Source organism: Thunnus albacares, chromosome 6 (assembly GCF_914725855.1).
Source record: "Thunnus albacares chromosome 6, fThuAlb1.1, whole genome shotgun sequence".
Classification (NCBI taxonomy): Eukaryota; Metazoa; Chordata; class Actinopteri; order Scombriformes; family Scombridae; genus Thunnus; species Thunnus albacares.
The window spans coordinates 28,752,055-28,773,020 of record NC_058111.1 but is presented as its reverse complement, the minus strand read 5'-3'; the positions used below and the strand labels follow the sequence as shown (position 1 = coordinate 28,773,020).

At 41.0% G+C, this 20,966-nt stretch overlaps 3 protein-coding genes across 3 annotated transcripts; 2 read left to right on the top strand and 1 right to left on the bottom strand.

Moving 5' to 3' along the window:
* Positions 1 to 482: 482 nt before the first annotated feature.
* Positions 483 to 2,807, top strand: LOC122984128 (retinol-binding protein 2-like). Its single transcript, XM_044354453.1, has 4 exons — positions 483 to 804; positions 1,925 to 2,103; positions 2,216 to 2,317; positions 2,654 to 2,807. Exons 1-4 carry the CDS (start codon positions 732 to 734, stop codon positions 2,705 to 2,707), a joined length of 408 nt encoding a protein of 135 aa, XP_044210388.1. The 5' UTR covers positions 483 to 731; the 3' UTR covers positions 2,708 to 2,807.
* A 1,152-nt stretch (positions 2,808 to 3,959) lies between these two features.
* Positions 3,960 to 15,633, top strand: LOC122984136 (coatomer subunit beta'-like). Its single transcript, XM_044354464.1, has 22 exons — positions 3,960 to 4,148; positions 4,877 to 5,014; positions 5,205 to 5,291; positions 5,545 to 5,671; positions 5,950 to 6,098; positions 6,399 to 6,545; positions 7,002 to 7,101; positions 7,210 to 7,352; positions 8,084 to 8,283; positions 8,531 to 8,641; positions 8,757 to 8,845; positions 8,952 to 9,058; positions 9,146 to 9,289; positions 9,423 to 9,553; positions 9,784 to 9,991; positions 10,316 to 10,426; positions 11,414 to 11,628; positions 11,778 to 11,870; positions 12,100 to 12,280; positions 12,459 to 12,530; positions 13,458 to 14,519; positions 14,676 to 15,633. The coding sequence occupies exons 1-22, from the start codon at positions 4,146 to 4,148 to the stop codon at positions 14,763 to 14,765; spliced, it is 3,708 nt and encodes a 1,235-aa protein (XP_044210399.1). The 5' UTR covers positions 3,960 to 4,145; the 3' UTR covers positions 14,766 to 15,633.
* Positions 15,634 to 15,664: 31 nt separating this feature from the next.
* mrps22 (mitochondrial ribosomal protein S22) lies at positions 15,665 to 20,755 on the bottom strand. The gene is made up of 8 exons (XM_044354466.1): positions 20,597 to 20,755; positions 19,422 to 19,579; positions 19,164 to 19,328; positions 18,498 to 18,641; positions 17,487 to 17,570; positions 16,980 to 17,125; positions 16,656 to 16,764; positions 15,665 to 16,084 (listed from the first exon to the last, which is right to left on the bottom strand). The coding sequence occupies exons 1-8, from the start codon at positions 20,721 to 20,723 to the stop codon at positions 15,992 to 15,994; spliced, it is 1,026 nt and encodes a 341-aa protein (XP_044210401.1). The 5' UTR covers positions 20,724 to 20,755; the 3' UTR covers positions 15,665 to 15,991.
* Between the last annotated feature and the right edge of the window lie 211 nt (positions 20,756 to 20,966).

Here is a 20,966-nt window from a genome sequence, read left to right as displayed (position 1 = left end):
GTAGGTACACAGAAACTCTTTTGTTGATAAAGCAGCTCCAGCTGATTGAGGCATAGGTGTTTTATCTTGAACTGATTCCAAAAAAAAGAGTGAAGAAACTTCTGAGACATTTTTTGTGAAATAAGGATTGAACTGCGGTCTTGTGGAGTTGCATTTGTGTCAACAAAATTTCTCCCAATGAAGTTAAAAACTTTGTTCTCTGACATGAAACCAGAAAGGGATCTTTCCACTGCAAGCCCCAAAAGACTTGAGACATAAACTTATGAGCAGTCAACAGTCAACTGAGGTAATCAGCACTCGTCTCTTTCCCTGCTTATGCCAGCATTTTGAAATGAGTGATTGCAGATGCTGGCTTGCTGGGAGGAAATGGGTAAAAGTGCAGTAGACTAAGTGCATCCAAGTCTATGTGCGCACACTTATAGCACAGACATACAAGTCTGTATATCCAGGTCATATGATATTTGTATCAACACACAGTCCATGTAGAGAAGTAGTGTGTTCACAATGCACAATGTAAACCTGAACTTTACATCACACACCAAACACACACACTGCCCTTAAGGAATTATCAGGCGGACCCTGTCCTTTGGTCCACACATGCACATGCACACACACACACACACACACACACCCACACACAGAGTGTATATAAAGGGCTGGTTCCTTGAGCTGTCAGTCTGACAAACGAATCTAAAGACAAGCTGCTACCTTGACTCACAGACCAGTCAAAAATGCCTGCAGACTATAATGGACGTTGGGAGATGGTGAGCAACGAAAACTTCGAGGAAGTCATGAAGGCCCTCGGTGAGTTGCCTGCATACTGCCTGCTCTTAATTTTGAGATCTTGAATTGGTTAAATGAAGGTATAACGTCAAAGAAATAGAGAATATGGCTTGTAACCCTCATTAAAACACATAGATCAATTAGACGGTAACCTTTAAAAATGCAGCCAAGTGAGAAGGAAGACTTGAGCAGAAACTGTGGATGAGAGAAGAGTCTGAGTGTGACAGCAGGAGCGAGAGAGAGAGAGAGAGAGAGAGAGAGAGAGAGAGCGTCAGTGTGAGGGAGAGAGAGAAAGGAAAAAAGAAGAATGCTGTGGCACTGCTTCATTTCCTCATTGAGCTGCTGTCAGGCCAAGTTAACCTCCACTCTGAGAGCGGTTGCCGTCTGTTACCACGCCAAATAAATATTGATTCACTCCTTTCTGCATTTTCATCCTCCTGATCCCAGAGAAGGAAGACAGATTCCGACCCTGGATCAGGCAGCAGGCCAGCTCATAATTTGAAAGGAAAAAAAAAAAAAGAGCACCATTGATCAAGCCCAGAAACACTTTTCATTATTCACGATTCTATCTGCAATTCATAAAACAACCCCGGTACACTGAGCTCACACAAATCCGGGGGAATCCTGAATGCCTCGTTCTTCCACGGCACCTCATTTCCATCGAGCGGATGGGAAAATGACATCCTTATGGAAATGGGTCAAAAATATCATTTAGATGGGTAAATATAGGGGCCTCATCTGTAAGAGTGATGGGAAGAAATTGAATTTTCACTTGAGGGCAAATGGGATATGAATATATCAAAATGGTCAGGGTGGGTGGTTTTCTTTGGCAGGGCCCAATGCTGAGCGGGGCGGAGAAACTCATTTAGGCCTATTCTGACTGGGAGCAAGGTCGTTTTTAAAGGGTAAATGAGACTGTCAGAAGACCAGTGGGCTAGGAGAGGAATCATAATAAGTGGCCTGTGGTGTCATGTGTGTCTGTGTGGATGTGTGCTTGCGGTGCATCTGTGCAGTCATAAAGTAGAAAAAAAGTCAAACCACATGCCAAACCAGGATGAGATTTTTTTTTTCTTTTTTTTTTTTTTTCTTTTTGCAACTCCATAAAGCTCTTGCCAAATTGTGCATGTGTTCATGCTTGCAGACATTGACTTTGCCACCAGAAAGATCGCTTCCCACCTGCATCAGACAAAAGTGATCGTCCAGAACGGGGACAAGTTTGAAACAAAGACCCTGAGCACCTTCAGGAACTACGAGGTCAACTTCACCATTGGAGAGGAGTTTGAGGAGCACACAAAGGGCCTGGACAACCGGAAGGTCAAGGTGGGACCGTTTTCTGAGTTTTTGAAAAATAGTTTTCACCAAATGACTGAAAGTAACGGTATATGCATTGACAGCAGTTATAAAACAGTAGTTTGAATATGTGACATTACAGACGCTGGTTACCTGGGATGGTGACAAGCTGGTGTGTGTTCAGAAGGGAGAGAAGGAAAATCGTGGCTGGAAACACTGGATCGAAGGAGACATGCTACATCAGGTAAGAGCAGGAGGGTGACGCACATGGGACACGGCTGTAAAAGTTTTGATATGTTCCCCAAGAAATGAAATATTCCTGTGTGGATATTGCTGCAGCAGGAGCTTGTAGATGTAGACACGAGTTGGCCACATTAACCAACAAAGTAAACACCAAAAAAAATATAAAAAGAAAAAACACTTTCTCTTGTCACTTTGCCCAACGGAATCTCTTCAAAGCCTCATTTAGATCAGATTGATTTGTTTCATATCTGTAGGCAATAACAATAAAAGGAGATAATGAACCATCTGTTACATCATGTTGGACTGCCAGTCTAAAGGTCTGTTTCTTCTCTTTCAGGAAATCACTGTGCTCGACAAAGTCTGCCACCAAGTGTTTAAGAAGGCACAATAAGATGGGAACAAACTATCACCGCTCAAAACTGTCGTGTATTGCATGTTGCTGTCTATTTATAATGTGACTGTGAAGACCTGTAATAAATTGATTGAAAACAGTTTTCTTTTTTTTTTTTTAGTTTCCTTTTCTTTTTCAAGTATCACTTTTGGGACATTTTGTTCGTGGCAGATTCATGAGGCCGTGATTCTCTATTGTATGGAAATTATGACTTGAATATACAAAATCATATGAAGAGAAAGGCTGTAATGTACTGCAAAAAAAGTCGAAATAAAATTGGTTGCAGTATCATATAACAAGCTGAACTTCTTAAGATGTTCATGGCACACGTGATTATTTTAACCCGTGGTCATATGTTTGCCTTCGCTTTAGTAAACTGTGGGGATTTAGATTTAAAGAGTCTAACTGCTGCTTGGTGTGGTTGTAGCCTGCAGTCTGTACTTTTTGCAGTGTGGAACGAGCTCACGGGCAGGTACAACATGTTCTGCCTCTCTGCCGGATCTCCAGCTACTCCACACAGGAAGCGCTGCAGGATCCACGTCGCCAAAAGAAGCAGCGTCAAGTCAGACAGCGGCAGACAGATGTAAACCGGAAAAGGGGAGATCTGTCGTCAAAATTAAACCGCCAATTTACGCAACAGCATCGAATTAAATGATTAAAAAATATATTGGAATAAAAACAAACTGTTGTTAGTTACATAATGGTCACTACAAAAATACAGCTTTGGGAAAGCACTGGTATATCACTTTAAATTTATAAATATTACAGTTTAATGTGCACATTGTGAAATAACACATACATATATTGTAGATAATTATCAAATGTCAATCTAAGCTGGTTGTATATACTGCACATAAACCACATAATGCATGTGTATATAGTCAGTACAGTTACATTACACATATTTTATTGATTGATTGATTGCACTTCCACACACACTTGTACTGTTTCATCCCTTTTTACAGTAACAGTCTGATCTTGTAGTCTGATGTATGTCCATTTGTTGTTTAGATAAACACACATATAACTATTATATGTATGATACAACACTGTTCTTTGAACTGCGTGTAAATATTTTAAGCTGAGGCAAATTTCTGCTATGAGTAAACATTACTGGTTATTAGTTTTCTCTTAATTTTGCTGATTAATGGTGAAAACTGCAAAATAGAATTTGAGTTTTACGTTAAATATGTTTATGGTTTTGTCATTTTACTTCCACACATAATTTTCCTTATAATTTTATGTGGTTCCCAAAAGTTTTCAGTCCTTACTGCTTTGAAGTTTATTGTGAAAAGTCATACCGGACGTAATCTTGTTGTTAGTGTGGTTCACTTGTGACAAAAGTTTTCCTGAGCGATCCACAAACGAAGCCCGACGAGGGCAGCTGGGAGGCCGGTCTGTTCAGTGTACAGCACCGCGGACTTACGGACGTGGAAACATGGTAGGCGAAACAAACAAGCAAAATACTTTATAAAATGTAGTTTGTTTGTTGTTTTCTTGTTCTCATGTCAGTGGAACATGCCTTTATGTGTTTACAATAACTTTTATGCTTAATCTCAAAGATTAGAAATGCAAACTCCATGCAAAACATACAGTACAGTACGATTCATTCAGCAGCCACATGCAACAACAGGTTTTACAAACTCCAACAATTTAATGATCAACATGGTTAAACCAGCACAGGAAAAAAAAAAAACATTTTTGCATAATATGACAAAGTCTTTAGATTTGTTTGCAGGGGATTTACATTTTCATATATTAATAATATAAGCTGATTAATGAAAAGTCTTAATATATTCATTGACATGAAAAGACTTGAAAGGACCCAGTCATTCTGGAGCAGGCATGCATAAAAAATGTGGAATGGGAAGTATCAACAGACACGCCCCCTCCATAACTATCTCCAAAACCTGTTCGAGTAGAATTAAATTGAAATACTGAAATCTCCCAGCCTTCACAGATATAGGTCATTCTGAATAAAAAAGTGTCTACAGTGCAAAACCTGCTATATAGAATATGATATTTTTAAATACAGACTGCTTATTGTCTTCTTGTTGAGTGTTATTTTTTACATAAACTGTCTGTTGTTGAGAGGAGCTGATGAGTTATCTGATCAGATACCTTCTTTGGTCATCATGTGTCTTCCTTTTTGTCTGTCTCCCTCCGTAGCCTCTGCGGTTGGACATCAAGCGGAAGCTGACGGCTCGGTCCGACCGGGTGAAGAGTGTGGATTTGCATCCCACTGAGCCGTGGATGGTGGCCAGCCTCTACAGCGGCAGTGTGGTGGTCTGGAACCATGAGACACAGGTCACTGTCAGTCAGACACACACTCATCTAATCATGCAATCACTTCACTGATCAATCACCTAATCACCCATAGAGTCATTCCCTCGGAAACACAATCAACTCAACTTTCTGATCTTTAAATGGATGGAAATACATTCTGTGTAATGTTAATAATCTTGAATTCTGTGTGTGTGTGTTTGTGTTTGTGTAGACGATGGTGAAAATCTTTGAGGTGTGTGATCTGCCTGTCAGAGTGGCCAGGTTTGTAGCCAGGAAACACTGGGTGATTGCTGGATCAGTAAGTATTGTAACTCAGTTGGAGAATATATATGTGTGTTAAATGTTTATGAATCTTTTCCGTATCTGAAGTCAGTTGAATTCAGTTGCTTTATTTTTCCTCCTACATTAAACAGTCATATTTGAACAGTCCTCTGTTACTTTTCCTTTGTGTGAGCACTCACTCTGCGAACACTCACTCCTTTTAGATGTACTTTCATCAATCACCTGTTGTGGGCCAAATGCACTTATCAATCTGTTTGTTCTCCCACCAGGATGATATGCACATCCGTGTGTTCAATTACAACACTCTGGAGAGAGTTCACATGTTTGAGGCTCACTCTGACTACATCCGCTGCATCGCTGTCCACCCTACGCAGCCCTATATCCTCACCAGCAGTGGTAGGAAAGAACTACACCCACACAAAACACCCCAAAAACCACATATTTCTATAGAGGTACTATCAAGTGAAAGACTAAAACAAGAACACACTCATGGACAAATAGTTATGAATTGTTCTGATATATTTGTTAACAATATATTCTGCTGTCCAGTAGGTCTAGTGTATGTGCACATTCTAAATCTATCTAAAATTGAGTGCATGAGGGGATTTAAGACCTTCAGCTTTACTAACTGTATACACTCATTGTCATATTTTATGTGTGTGTATCTTTTTTAGACGATATGCTGATCAAACTGTGGGACTGGGACAGAAAGTGGGCATGTACTCAGGTGTTTGAGGGACACACGCACTACGTCATGCAGATTGTCATCAACCCCAAAGACAACAACCAGTTTGCCAGCGCCTCGCTGGACAGAACTATTAAGGTACACACACACACATATGTAAACATTTTTAAGAGCACGTAGAAGATTGCTTTAAGGTACAAACATGACAAAGGTGCTGTGAAGGTGAAGGTGAAAGAGACAAAAAGTAGGATCATTTCCTTCACAGCCAGAAGCAAAATTCACTGTTCAGTTTGTTCCACCAGTTACAAAAAATGGATACACTGATATTTATAATGCATCCATCAAATACCCTTAACCCATCCTGTAAGTCAGACTGCATCAACTTACCTTGCTTGCTCACTGTCCCATACACTATTTCGACATGTTTCAACTTTGAAGGTGTGGCAGCTGGGCTCCAGGACTCCTAACTTCACTCTGGAGGGCCATGAAAAGGGAGTGAATTGTATTGATTACTACAGCGGAGGAGACAAACCCTACCTCATATCAGGGGCTGATGACCGCCTGGTCAAAATCTGGGATTATCAGGTATTTTCTTTTGCTCAGCATCCTGTGTCAATCTGTCAGTTTGTTAACTGGGGATTAGACATAAGCTATAATAGTACTATGTATGTAAAAATAGATGTTACAGTGGCAGTAGTAGTAAAGAGTAGTGTAACTGAGTAACAGTAGTGTATTTCTACAGTGCAGTGTATCAGTTTTCAAAAACGAAATATTTGTCTACAATTCACGGAATTTTTAAAACTAAATATCTAGTTTTAAAAAAAACCTATGATGATGGCTTGTCTGTAATCAAATAAAACATACATGCACTCCAGTAGCATTTTATACTTCATGTTGATGTTTAATGTTGCATTTTGGTAGCATACACTCATTAATAGTGTCTACATAAAAACACATAATAACATACAACACTTTTCTATAGTACTGAAGTATTTTAATAGCATTTTGTGATGAGTGTTTTTGCTGTCTGTGTTCTCCTAGAACAAAACTTGTGTTCAGACCCTGGAGGGTCATGCCCAGAATGTGACCTGCGTCAGCTTCCACCCCGAGCTGCCAATCATCCTCACAGGCTCTGAGGACGGTGGGTTGTGTGATTTAATGGAGCATTTTAAACACAGACATACAGTAACTATATAGTACAGTCAGCACAGCATTATTTTTTCTATTTGATTCTCTATTTTTTCATTAGGCACTGTTCGAGTGTGGCACTCCAACACCTACCGACTAGAAAACACACTCAACTATGGCATGGAGAGGGTGTGGTGTATCTGTGGCCAGCCTGGCTCCAACAGTGTGGCTTTGGGCTATGATGAAGGAAGCATCATCATCAAGGTATACTGTGCTGTTGTTTTGTATATAGCACTATCTATCTATATCTATATTTTCATATATTATGTTTTAGGCTTTATGTACTATACTGTAGTCAAGAATAGAAGGAACTGCAACTCCTAAATTAAAGGGCTGATCACAAGTAGGCCAACAGGTCAAGAAGGGTCATGATCTTACAGCATTCATGTGACTATCAAACAATAATTTATCTTAAGAATAAAGAGCTCATGAAGAAAACAAAACCTATTCCAAGCACTTTAAATCCATAGGAAGAGGATGATATGAACCACTTATATTGGAAAATTTCAGCTTTTTATACATTTTGAGATTAAACATCACGTAGTTCACGTTTTCCCCAGTGCAGTTTACAGGCCAGTTTAACTTCTGCACCAGGTCCAATCAATCAGCGCTTGGGTTAGGGTCAGTAATCTTGTGTCAAAAGAAAATTGAACATTAACATTGAATTTTAAACTGCAAACGGCACCTCAGGTTGTTAAAACATCCAAATATTCAAAGAAAATAGAGGACATGACCTTTCTATCTGCATCAGCAGCTATCAGCAGCTATGGGCAGTCACCTGGAGTATTATAGCAGATAGCTGTGTGTAAGCTGATGGAACATTTATTGACCTGTGATATTCAAATGGCGCCCCTCCTTTAACACAATGATCTTTTCTCATCTATTTTTCATATCTTGCACCTCATCCTCCTCTTTCCTCTCCCTCTCTGTCCCAGCTGGGTCGGGAGGAGCCGGCCATGTCCATGGACTCCAGTGGGAAGGTCATGTGGGCTCGCCACTCTGAAGTGCAGCAGGCCAACTTGAAGGCCATGGGAGAGGCAGAGGTCAAGGATGGAGAGAAGCTGCTGCTGAGTATCAAAGACATGGGTAGCTGTGAGATTTATCCCCAGACCATCCAGCACAGCCCCAACGGGAGGTGAGAGACCAGACAGTGGATGGAAACAGTGTTGATGACAGTATATGTGTAAACCAATCAGAGGACATTTACTGATTCCTTTATACCTGGTGAAAACATGTTCCATATCCAGATTATGCTGGATTCTGACTGTATACTGTTTGATTTTTTTATTATAGTAAAAATGCATGCATGCTTGGTGGACTTTGTGAGCTTTCAAAATGGTATTTGGTATCCAGATATGTATTTTTTCTTTGTGTATTGGCAGGTTTGTAGTGGTGTGTGGAGATGGGGAGTATATCATCTACACTGCCATGGCCCTGAGGAACAAAAGCTTTGGCTCAGCTCAAGAGTTTGTTTGGGCGCATGACTCCTCACAGTAAGTCTGAATTCCTAAACATCTTAACCAGTCAGAACTGTACCACATACTATATACCAAGGGTAAGTCACTCCATTTTCAGGTGTGGCATTAAATGTGTGCATCATATTTACAGGTATGCTATAAGGGAAGGAAACAGTATGGTCAAAATTTTTAAGAACTTCAAAGAGAAGAAGGCTTTCAAACCTGACTTTGGGGCTGAAGGTGAGCATCATTTCATATTTTCACATGTGATCTGATGGAAAGCTGTGTGGGCAAACAGTATTTGTTCTTTATTGTGTGAAATGCTAATGATTTCTTTGTCTAATAGGTATCTTTGGTGGTTTCTTACTGGGAGTGAGGTCAAACAGTGGCCTGGCCTTCTACGACTGGGAGAACGCCGAACTGATCCGCCGCATCGAGATTCAACCGAAACACGTGAGTCATACTCTGATAATGAATGTTACTCTTTCAAGCGCTGGCCCCCTTATATTCCTTGTTATTCTATTGTTTTCCTGTCTTTAGATCTTCTGGTCTGACTCTGGGGAGCTGGTGTGCATCGCCACAGATGAGTCTTTCTTTGTGCTGCGCTACCTGCCAGAGAGAGTGGCAGCGGCCCAGGAGTCCAAGGAAGAGATGACGGAAGATGGGATCGAGGACGCCTTTGAGGTCAGAAACCAATATAAGCGTATTTTTGACTATGCTGTAATTGAATGGTGGAGTGATCTTTCTGGAAGCTCAAGATACTCTGGAGAGGAATTATTTTTTAAGTCTTCTTATCTTGTTTTCCTGTGCTGAGCAGGTGCTGGGGGAGGTCCAGGAGGTGGTGAAGACAGGCGTTTGGGTGGGAGACTGCTTCATCTACACCAGCTCTGTTAACAGACTCAACTACTATGTTGGCGGAGAGATTATCACCATTGCTCACATGGACAGGTACGATGCATGTACATGTGCACTGTCAGCATTACATCAGGTCCATCCGTGTGCCCGGCATGCTGGAAAAATTTACTTATGCCATTTAATTATGGCTTTTAATCCACTTGATGTCTCGTGTCATCCTCCCTTCTCTTCCTTCTACTTTCTATCTGACAAAGCCAAAACATAAAACATTCTTAAAGAAGTGGCTTTAAATGTATATTAAAAGCAGATTTTCTTTTGTGTAGGACCATGTATCTGCTGGGCTACATCCCCAAGGACGACCGTCTGTACCTTGGAGACAAGGAGCTGAATGTTATCAGCTACTCCCTGCTGCTGTCAGTACTGGAATACCAGACAGCCGTCATGAGGAGGGATTTCAGCACGGCTGACAAGGTTCTCCCCACAATCCCCAAGGAGCAGAGGACTAGGGTAGCCCTCTTTTTGGAGAAACAGGTATGTGTGTCCTCTAGCCTTTGCCCTTGGAAGTGCACACTCATCTCTGTGCTTTTCTTTCTGCTTGAACTGATTATAAATTCAGGTTTTTATGAATTCGCTATTTAGAGAACATCAGGCAACCAGATGGGGTACAACCTCTGGGCAGAATTCTTGTGTTTCTTTTAAAGTGTATTTAATCCAGGGAATGTTTTGCTTCTCACACAGTCTCTTCTACTACTTTATACTTGGAAGTTGTGTACTACTTATTTAGTCTTCTACTGTTGGCCATTGTGCTTAAATAAAAATGTGCTTGTTGTGTATTGTGTTGCTTACATTGTGTAGGGCTTCAGACAGCAGGCCCTGGCTGTGTCCACTGACCCAGACCATAAGTTTGAACTGGCTCTGCAGCTGGGAGAGCTCAAGACAGCCTACCAACTGGCCTTGGAGGCAGAGGTCAGAGCACACACACACACATACACACACACAAAAACAAGACACAAGCTGTGTCACAAATCCACACTACACACTAATTCTAAGCAGGTTTTCAGTATGTAGGGAGCACTGGAAAAGTGACAAAATGAATTAAACTCAAAACAGTCATTATGCATACTAAAAAGCCCTTGAGTTTTAAGTGTGCTGTACACACTGTTCCCCCACAGTGCAATGCACAAAGGAAATGGAGGAGCTACTCACAGCTGGAAAAAGTAAAATAGTGGATGATGATGAAACATCTACAGGAACACCTCAGGAAACAACTTTGTGGAAAAAAAACACGTTGCTGTCTTTTTGTTAGGTTTAACTGGCCGATTTCCTTTGCACATTGTACTTGCATCATTTCCTGCAAGTATAAAACAATGTAGTGTGTTGATTTCTCATATACTCAAACAGTACACTATGAAGATTAGTATATAGTAAATATTGTATACAACTAGTATGTTGTACTGTACTGGGACATTTCGAGACATTTCACTTAAAACCACAGATGCCGACGTCATCGTGGCACTAGAGAAAAAGTCAGAGATCACCGAAGTCAGTAGGATTCAACCTTTGTACACCATGAATTCCTGTACAAAATTTCAATCAATCAATCCAAATTTCGGTCAATGGGAAAACTATGCAATAGATGTTGACTCTGGCTGACACTCCACTAGCATAGCTAACAGCTATACATATGTAAATGTATAGAAGGTGTTGCGACTTTAAGAATGACAGTCCGGAAACTTTAAATGCATTACCATGAGCAAACATTTACTTGTAACTGATAATATGCAGGAAAATGTATGAAGAATCAGTCATTTTTGCTCTAGAGGTCTTACAAGGTGAGTCACAACCCGTACTTAGTAACTGCTTCACAGTGTGTTGTTGTTGAGGCTCATGCTTTTCTCCCTGTGATAATCCTCTCTCCTGTCTCTTTGGCACCTTGACATGTGGCGGCTCCAGTCAGAGCAGAAATGGAAGCAGCTGGCAGAGCTTGCTACTACAAAGTGCCAGTTTAGTTTGGCTCAGGAGTGTCTACACCAAGCTCAGGATTATGGGGGATTATTGCTGCTGGCCACTGCCTCGGGCAACGCCACCATGGTGGGAAAACTGGCTGAGGGGGCAGAGAGGGATGGCAAGACCAACGTGGCCTTCCTCACCTACTTCATGCAGGGGAAGTGAGTGTCTGAGGAGTAGAGGGAAGAGGAGGGGGCTGGGAAAAGGAACTATGTTTGAACCCAAATTTTAATGAATATGTTTATGTTCACAATTTTTTAAATCTTTTATTTATTTTTGTCATGACCATTTTTTGTCTATGTTTGCTCAGATTGGACAAATGTCTGGACCTTCTCATCAAAACAGATCGTTTGCCAGAGGCCGCATTCCTGGCAAGAACATATCTGCCCAGCCATGTGCCAAGGTAAAGATGTTTATGTGTAGATGAGTGTGCAGTGTATACAATCTATAATTTGTAATAAATACCCGCATTTGCTGAATTTTTCAGTTCCAAATCAAAATCAGTGGAGGAATAATGCTATTCCTGAAACTTTCTGATGATAGAAAGAGTCTGCATGACTACATCTGTGTACAGTATGTGCATATTTGCATTATGCATCTCCACTGAGCTGTATATCACTCCCTTCCTCCAGGGTGGTGAAGCTGTGGAAGGAGAGTCTTTCCAAGGTCAACCAGAAGGCAGCAGATGCTCTGGCTGACCCCACCCAGTACAGCAACCTGTTCCCTGGCCTCCAACAAACCCTGTTGGCTGAGCAGTACCTAAAGGAGACTCATGTCAGGGTCAGACCTGCTGCAGAATATCCACTCATCATGGTCAGTGGAAAAGTCAGAAGAACTGTATAAGAAAACTTTTATTTACCGAGGTGTGCTCTGATACTAATATGTGCACAGAATTTGATTAATCGCTGCATAAGTTGACTTCATACTTTGAGCATCAATCAAAGATCAAATATGTTTCAGACCTAATCTTGTCTGTTCCTCTATTTTTCAGCCAAATGAGGACCGTAATGTTCTGGAGGAATCTGCAGGTTTTGTGACAAAAGGAGAGATCACTGAGCCAGAGGTGAGGACCAGAATCTGCACCTCATCCTTTCAGACATGCACCTCTTAGCATAAATGTGATGTCAATTTTGTATATCACTCTCATGCCTGAATGACTGCCCGAGTCACTTTTAAAAGTCAGGATGACAGTCTTACCAAGTCGGACCTAGTAACATTTCCAGAACACACCCACACAGCATGTCTGAAGTGAATGTCATCACATTAATGTAAAGGCTGCAGCAGCACAATGTCAAATACACACAGAGATTAAATGCATGTCTTGTTCTGCCCTCTAAAAGCACAGTCATAAATTCTGTTAATAATATTATTCTCATGTCAGATCAGTCTATAAAAATATTTTTTCCATTCTTAGTGAAGGGAAAAACCTCTCATACAACCACAATAGTAATCACTTTCACCCTGCCAACTGTATGAAATTACACATCTCCAGTTAAACACTTTACATGCAACATGAGCAAATGGGAATTCAATGAGAGTCCCAACTTGTCATTCAATTGATGGGAATATTTTTTGTGGATTAGTGAGAAGAGTGGGCAAGTGTCCCTCATACTCATAACAGTGGCAAAATAAGTTTCAAAATCTGTCACTGATACAATCTATGTGAGAACAGACAACACCCTTCCTTCCTTCATATCTTTAAACTTTGCCACTCACAGCTGTTCTCAGCAGTGCCACCCACTCCTTCATGTCTGAACAAAGCAGTCACAAACATTTACTGAGAAGACACCTGCTTTGTCTGACTGACTAAAGGCCATCACTTCAACAGATAGATACAGGCAGCAATGTTACGTATTGCATGTCTGAAAAGGGCTCATCATTTCAAATAGTCCACCAACTCTATGACCCAAAATTGTAAATTAATACAAAAACTAATTGAATATCTGAATTCGAAACAACAGAATGGTAATTCTGCTTGGTCTGTTTACAGGAAGTGGTGGAGAGCATGGATGAAGCCCTTGTTGCAGCAGCAATAACAGAGGCTGCACCTACAGAAGCACCGTTAGTGGAAGAGCCCATACCCCAAGAGCAGGGGTCTATCGATGCTGCTTCAACAATGGAAGAAGAATCCATCACAACCGCAGCACCTACTCTGCCTGTCACCATAACAGAACAACATGTTGACCCAGAACTCGCACCACCAGTGTCCTCTGAGGTGGCTGCATTTGAACCGGAGGTGGAGGTGGAGGCGGAGGTGGAGGTAGAGCCTTCAGTCTCAGTAGAGGAGCCTATCGTAGACATTCCCCCCGAAGAGCCAGAGATGGAGCAGTCCAGTCCTGTGGAAGATATTGGGTCTCCGGTTGAGGAGGAGGTTCTGGAAATGTCTCCAGAAACTGCTGTCATACCTGCTGCTTGTGGTTCTGAAACTTCTCTTAGTGAGACAACATCAGAAACCATCATGGCAACAGAAGAAGCACCAAGTGAGGCAGTGGTGACAGAAACCATAGCAACAGAGGATGCTCTAGTAACCACTGCTCTAACAGCTGATATTGATGTAACAGCATCAGAAGCTATAGTAACTGAGGGAATGCCTGTTGATGAAGAACTGGAAGAAGATATAGTCTCTTCAGAAGCACCAACCATTATAGATGCAGCAGCAGCAGCAGTACAAGAGACTCCTGTTACCGAGGAAGTACCACCACCCGTAGCGGTGGAGGAGCTCATTACTTTTGATAACACAGACAGTCCAGTGGTGGATGTGCTTGTTCCAGTCCCAGTCCAGAGTTTTCCAGATTTGGCCGATGACCCACTTTTAGACCCACTTGGCGATGCGATGCCAGTATTGAAACCAGTCTCAGCACAAGAGGAACAAACCACAGCACTCCCAGTAAAGCCAGAGGACAACCTGGAACCTGCTGTGCCTCTGCAGGCTGAGCCAGAGGTTTTATCCCCAGCAGCAGCAGCTCCTGCAGTGGAGACTGTGGCGAAGGAAGCAGGTCCTGAGGGAGTGGAGGAACCAGCAGAAGACCTTGAGGCGGAGCTGAATGATGAGGTAAACAACATTTTTCAAGTTTATGACCAAGATAAATAATTTCGGGAATACAGTCGTGAAAAATTGTACGTAGCCATGAACTTGTTGTTGCTCTGAATACAAAATCAGAACCTCCGGGCCTTTTGACTTCCATCCACTGATATTTTTCCCCTGTAGGTGCTGGATGATCTGGATCTGGAAAATTTAGACCTGGAAGATATCGACACCACGGATGTCAACCTGGATGAAGATTTCTTGGATGACTAGAGAGAGATATCTTTCATGAGTCAAAACCTTTCAACTTTTAAAGCAGTGACCAAAAAAAAAAAAAAAAAACACAAAGGGCTGATTTCCTGAACAAGGTGAAACTATAACCTGACTACAATGCCCTTTTAAACTTATTTCACGTTTATCATTTTTTTTCTTTCTTTGTTGTAGGAATTAGTAACATTAAGATGCAACTTGGTGGCCTTTTTTTTTACAATTCTTTTGCTATGTTGACATATTGTAACCACCAAGAAACAGTTTTATTAAGTATTAGTAGTTTAAGTGTCATCAGTTCACAGTAACAATCTAGATATTTGGGGATTTCTATTTTCTATTCTAGGTGACTCCTGACTGCAATTTACACCATCATGACAAGTCAGTAATAATTACTCTTCGTACCTCTTTTTCTTCATACCTCATGTAACACCACTGTCAATCAGGGCATTATCAAAGCCACTGGTGAATTCTCCATTCTTGAACTGACATTAAAACAGTTTATTTTTCATAAAAGTGCTGGAGTTTAGCTGATCAGAACAGTATTTTACTTTTATGTGGTACAAGGCTGCCTTTATGTCTGCCAATTGCTGTGTTCTCTACATAATAATGCATTCTGAAATGTTGAACAAACCCCCACTGGGTTGTATTACCACTTTGTGGTTTTAATATTTTGTTGCATGTTTACTTCTCAAAACCAAATCAACACATACTGCTGCTTTCAGTTTATCAAATAAACTGATATGAAATCTACAGTATGTTGCTGTTACAGGTTTTTTGATAATTGTTTTTCTCTTATGAAAAAATCCTGATGGATGGTACTGTTTACCTAGACTTGAAAAGTGAACTTATGTCAATAAAGTTCTTCACATCAGCGAGGCCTCAAGTTATTTTACTCCATCACATCACACAAGTACAAAGATCTGTTTTATTTTGTTATGTACATCGTTAACTTGACACATTTGCTGTGACGCGGAGCTCCAAATGGAATACATACATAGACAATTTCTCTCCATACAGTAGGTTTCCATGCAAATTCCTCAAATTGACTGCCGTGAAGTATATGGCTTTCTCACAGTCATGTATCACATTTTACTCTTCACCCCAAACAGCGAAAGAACTGAATGCAATCATATTTTAGATATGGGAGGCAAGTTTCACGTTGTCCTTTCTGGATGTGGGTATCATTCCTCATGGATGGATTTGTATATTTCTATCTATGAGGGAGCCAGTCAGGCAGCCGAGCTCTCAGCAGCAGTCTGTTCATATGCCTGCAGGGCCAGTTCGATGTAGCCCGACCTCTGCGACTCCTTCTGGGCATAGATCTGCAGGGACAAATTTTAAAGGTCAGCGAAATGAATAGAATTACTTGAAAGTTGTGGCTGAGTACATAACTGACTAGAAATAAGACTGTAGAATTGCAGTATTTATTGAATTGGTGGCGTACTTGCTTAGAAAGTGCTTCACAATCAACCATGACTAAATGAGAGGCCTTGCATGACAGTGACTGTAGTGGGCAGACACCCATGTCTCCTGCTGCGAACCTTTCACATTAAATGGCTGTCATTCTCAATGTCCATCCCCTCTGCTTCAAGGCCAAGGGGCTGTGAGCACTAATAAGACCTGATGTGTCCTGGGCCTGGCCCCGCAGTTCCCACGCTGGAGAAAAACCCAAACCTCCCGCACAGGAAACCTTAGATGAGACGGCCTTGACTTGACCTCTCAAGAGCTACACTGACTTCTGATTTACCCTAATACCCGCGGGACAACATTTATATGACCTGGACAATTCCTGGATAAAATGTCAATATTCTATATACACATAGGGAAGTGAGTAGAAGGGTAAAAGAAAAAAACAAGGAGTCAGGAGATTTTTTTTATTGAGTATGTTCTCACCTTCAGCAGGTCTGTGCCAGTGGCCTGCTGGCTGGCGGCTTCCTGGGCTGATTCACTGTGAGGGTGGATCATATGGAACAGAGACACAAGGCTCACCGCATCCTGGATCCTGAATACACACACACACACACAACAAGGACTTAAGTCAGAGCTCTTTGCCATCAGGTATACTATCAGTGGCTGGTGTGTGTTGCTCAATTTAAAAAGAACAAACAAAGACATTGAAACCACATATTCCAGCCAGCACATCCGTTACGCTAGGGTTAAAACAGTCTCACATAACGGTCTTAAACATGCATCCATGCATAATTAACACAAACTCACAGTTCTTTCTTCAGCATGTCCACAACGAGCCCATCCACCCTGCGAGCATTCACCAGGTACCAGGCCATTCCTCCAAAGTGTCTGGTGGAGCGCAGCAGCTCATATTTGCTATGCTTGTCTATGTCTTCATAAGTGGCTGCGTGCACCTAGACACAAAGCACATTTGATTGCATATAATTGAATGCAGACCTCATTGTGATTTTGTCTCATTTCTTCACACTTGTCCGAGCTGATGTTTCACCTTTTTAACAGACTGCGGTTGTCACTGTTTCAATGAATAAAATATATCCCACTAAATTCACTGCGTGTTGTCGATTCTCAGCTCAATGCTGTTTCAGATTACATCAAATTCACACTTTACAAATTTACACTACAGATCAAGTGACCCAAAGAAAACATAGAAAGTGACTGAGGAAATTTCATGGTTGTACTGGCTTAATACAGTCTACAGTTTCCAGCACAGTTGGTCATCAGGTCAAAATAACAGGAAGTTCAATGTCATCCTACCCTGATGTATTCTGAAGAGTCGGGTTCAAATTGAACCAGACACAAGTTCAACACATCTTCATGACGGTCCTGAGAAAACACCATCTGATGGAGAGAGAAGTACAGAGTGAAAATTAAAGTCTCTGGAGACTTGTTGGACACACATCTCTACCAGTTTATAGCAGTGAGCCAGATGATGTCAAAGCAAGAAGATCACAGGTGTAATTAATCCCACTAATGCTGTCTCTGTTCAACTGTGTGTTCAAAAGTGTTCCAGTAAGTCATGTCAGTGATCCTGCAGGCGCAATACCAGGGTGCTGTAACTGAATTATTAATGTTATTAATTACACCTGTACTTTTCCTGCTGTGAGAAAAAGTACAAGAGCTGTGTCCCATTTCCATTCTACATACTAATTTTAAGCACATCTTGAGCACATGGTGTGTTCACACTGGGAAAGTGACAACTCAAAAAAAATCATAAGAAGAGAAAGTGCCTGTATGAAGTGCTAATAAACAGCTGGTAAAAAGTAAAATATTCACATCTGCAAAATGTATCAGATACAACAAGTTGCAGAGAAAACAGTATTTACATGTACAAGCCTCAGACCTCAAGTGTACAACATGAGCTTTAATTAAAGGCAATTAACTTGGTGGGTATGCTGAAATAGGCCTTTTTCAAAGAGGACATTTTGTCTTGTCACTTTAAGAAAAGCACAAGTGTAAACCATTTTCCATTTAGCTGCATCAGTTTCAGGGTCCTGGTACTGTGCAAGCTGGCTCACTGTCACGGCTTACTGGGACACTTGAACAGAACTAAGCCATTGTTAATGTCATTAGAAACATCTGTGTTTTTCCAACTGAGATAAGTCAAAATGTCTGTTGTGAAAAAGGTCTATGGCAGGAGCTTAGAGGAAAACAAAGTAGAAGAAAGAAAGACAAGAGAGCTGAGGGACAGACACTTTCAGTAACTTAAGCAGGAGGGATAAAACACGTCTCTAATAATCAAAAAAGAATCCTTTCACACTTTCTTACCTTGAGGTTCTCCTCCTTGAAGATGAGAGGTGCTGTGAGTTTGCGTCCTTCCTTGGGGAAGTAGACCTGAATGAGCCGGTCTCTCTCCTCCCAACTTGCCTTCCTAAGAGTCCCGTTGGGTTCTCGTACAACAATGAACCTCTCCTGAGAGGAGGAACAATAATAGCATTATATAGGTAAGGGGTAGATTTGAGCAATGTAAAATCCTTCTGAATCCATCAACAAAGTACAAAGATGAGTCCTAGACAATCAAAGATCTGCAGGTTTGATCAACTTAAATGTAAGACTTTGGGGTATATTTATTATATATACACTTTTAAATATATATGTAAAAGTAAAAACATAAGGGCAATTAAATAATACATTAAAGAAACAACCGAAACTATCAACACCTAAGTTTGTGTAGCATCACCACCAAAAAACAGCAAGGCTGATACCTCCAAAATTGGATACACAGTTTAAAATGCTTTGTTTTTACAGACACCATCCCTAATTTTGTTAAAACACACTCAAATCCCCATTTTTAAATTTTCAGCCTGACCTTCTCTTATGTTAATACTCTTAAAATTGTACTAACTCATTAATTCTGCTGTGGCACACACCAAGAAATAACACTTCTAAACCCCAGTTACACACATGCACATAAATAAAGCGCCATGTGTCTACCCTGTGTGGGATGTTGTAGGTGATGTCTGTGAAGACGTATTTGGCCGTGTCCATGCCATCCAGGATTTTGTCCTCAGACAGCACATCGTCGATGGGCTTCCTCTCTGGTAAGACAGGGGGCATCTTAAGCAGGTGCTTAGCCTGCTCTGTGGCTAACTCCACCGCCTGGAAACACACACAAGACTCTGTATGACTCAGCTGTTACTGAGGTATGATGTGGGTTTGTGATTGAGAAATGATGGTGTATTAAAAGGGCACCTGTGCCAACTGGTCCTCGGTCATGAGTTTGTAAGTGGGCGGCCTCAGCTCCTGTTTAATAGGTCGGAACACTTTCTGCAGGTCCAGGCCTGTTATCCTGGTGAGGATGTCCTGCACAGCTGGATCTGTGAACTGGGGCTTTGCATGGTCTGAGAGGGCTGGAGAGAAAGACACATTACTTAATGACTTGTACAAATGATAAATAACTGAATAAGAATACTTGAAGTAAACTAAGTGTATAAGCTACCTTCAACTGTAACAATGATTTCTGTTAGAGCTATATTGAAAGGTACTGGAATGTAATCGTAACAGAGTTAATTAAACAAAGGACATTATAAAGGCTCTTCCGTCTTGATCAGACAGGCTTCTATGTGAATCACTCCTTATCCACTGCTGTTTGGGAGTTTGGGGCCACTGAGGGGTCTTTGTGTTTTTCTGTAAGGTTTCATCAGTTTTTAATCGTTTGTTTGTTTTTATCTCTTGTATGACCTTTAATTCCTATTTTTCTTAATACTATTATTGTTTTATTATTTTATTTTCTATTATTCAGCTCTATTATTTATTTATCTGTGATGATTTTACATCACTGTCTCTTTGGGTTTGATTGTATGTAAAGCACGTTGTAAACATTATTTTAAGAAAAGTGCCATACAAATAAAGATCAGTGTTATTATTGCTCATATGAAAAAACACAGACAAATCTCCTTTCTAATATCACCATGTTTTGCTAGCTGCCTTTCTCATCAATAAAAGCTGTAGCAAAATATATTTCAATTCATGCGTGTCCACTCTTCAACCGCGTGTACCTCTCAAGATTAAAACTCACTTTTTAAAATGAATTTTGAACTTAGTTACAGTCATTTTCCTGTCAAATATAGGCGCAGTCGAGTTAGCTAGAAAAGCACTTAGAATCACAATCTTTAAATTTCATCACAGAGATAATTAACTACTGTAAGGCCGAATGTATACAAGGACTCCAACGATTTGTAAAATAGATTAAACACCTTTCAGCAAGGTCTAGGGCTCTGCCAATACGTAAAGCAACATTAAACAGACCAGATTTGTCAACAGAGTTTGACACGGATCCTATCGAGGCGAGCGAAACACGTTACAAGGTCAGTGTCATAATTAGGAGTTTTACTCGGTTACAATGATAGCAATGACAGCCTACATACCGTTATCTTGTGTTCCGCTACAAAGCGTCCTGACGCTACATCTAACCAACATTTGCTGGCTCCTCTGGACATTTTTCACCCGATAGTAGCTTCGAAATAAGCACCGCACCGTACCGAGCCCCGCCATGTTTGTTACTACGTCACCGAGGCGACCCGACCTTTCACCTTACAGCCGAGCGGTCATGGGATATGTAGTGTTTATGCGGCTGTATGTAGCCTCAACATTTCATCTGTTTATGTTCCTTTCCCGTTGCTTATCATTGGCCATTTTATCACCAGTATAAAAATAGACAAAACAAATAGACCAAGAAGTGAGAAACTTTAGGTCGTCATTGCTGCTCTGCAATTTTATCTGTGGCACTTTTTTATG

Coding starts and splice junctions, on each gene's coding strand:
- LOC122984128 (XM_044354453.1), top strand. CDS start 732: ATGCCTGCAGACTATAATGGACGTTGGGAGATGGTGAGCAACGAAAAC. Junction 2,104..2,215: donor TGGACAACCGGAAGGTCAAG/GTGGGACCGTTT, acceptor GTGACATTACAG/ACGCTGGTTACCTGGGATGG. Junction 2,318..2,653: donor AAGGAGACATGCTACATCAG/GTAAGAGCAGGA, acceptor CTTCTCTTTCAG/GAAATCACTGTGCTCGACAA.
- LOC122984136 (XM_044354464.1), top strand. Junction 8,284..8,530: donor CAGCACAGCCCCAACGGGAG/GTGAGAGACCAG, acceptor GTGTATTGGCAG/GTTTGTAGTGGTGTGTGGAG. Junction 9,059..9,145: donor TCGAGATTCAACCGAAACAC/GTGAGTCATACT, acceptor TCCTGTCTTTAG/ATCTTCTGGTCTGACTCTGG.
- mrps22 (XM_044354466.1), bottom strand. CDS start 20,723: ATGGCGGGGCTCGGTACGGTGCGGTGCTTATTTCGAAGCTACTATCGG. Junction 19,329..19,421: donor CCGAGGACCAGTTGGCACAG/GTGCCCTTTTAA, acceptor GTGTGTTTCCAG/GCGGTGGAGTTAGCCACAGA. Junction 16,085..16,655: donor CTGGCACAGACCTGCTGAAG/GTGAGAACATAC, acceptor TTGTCCCTGCAG/ATCTATGCCCAGAAGGAGTC.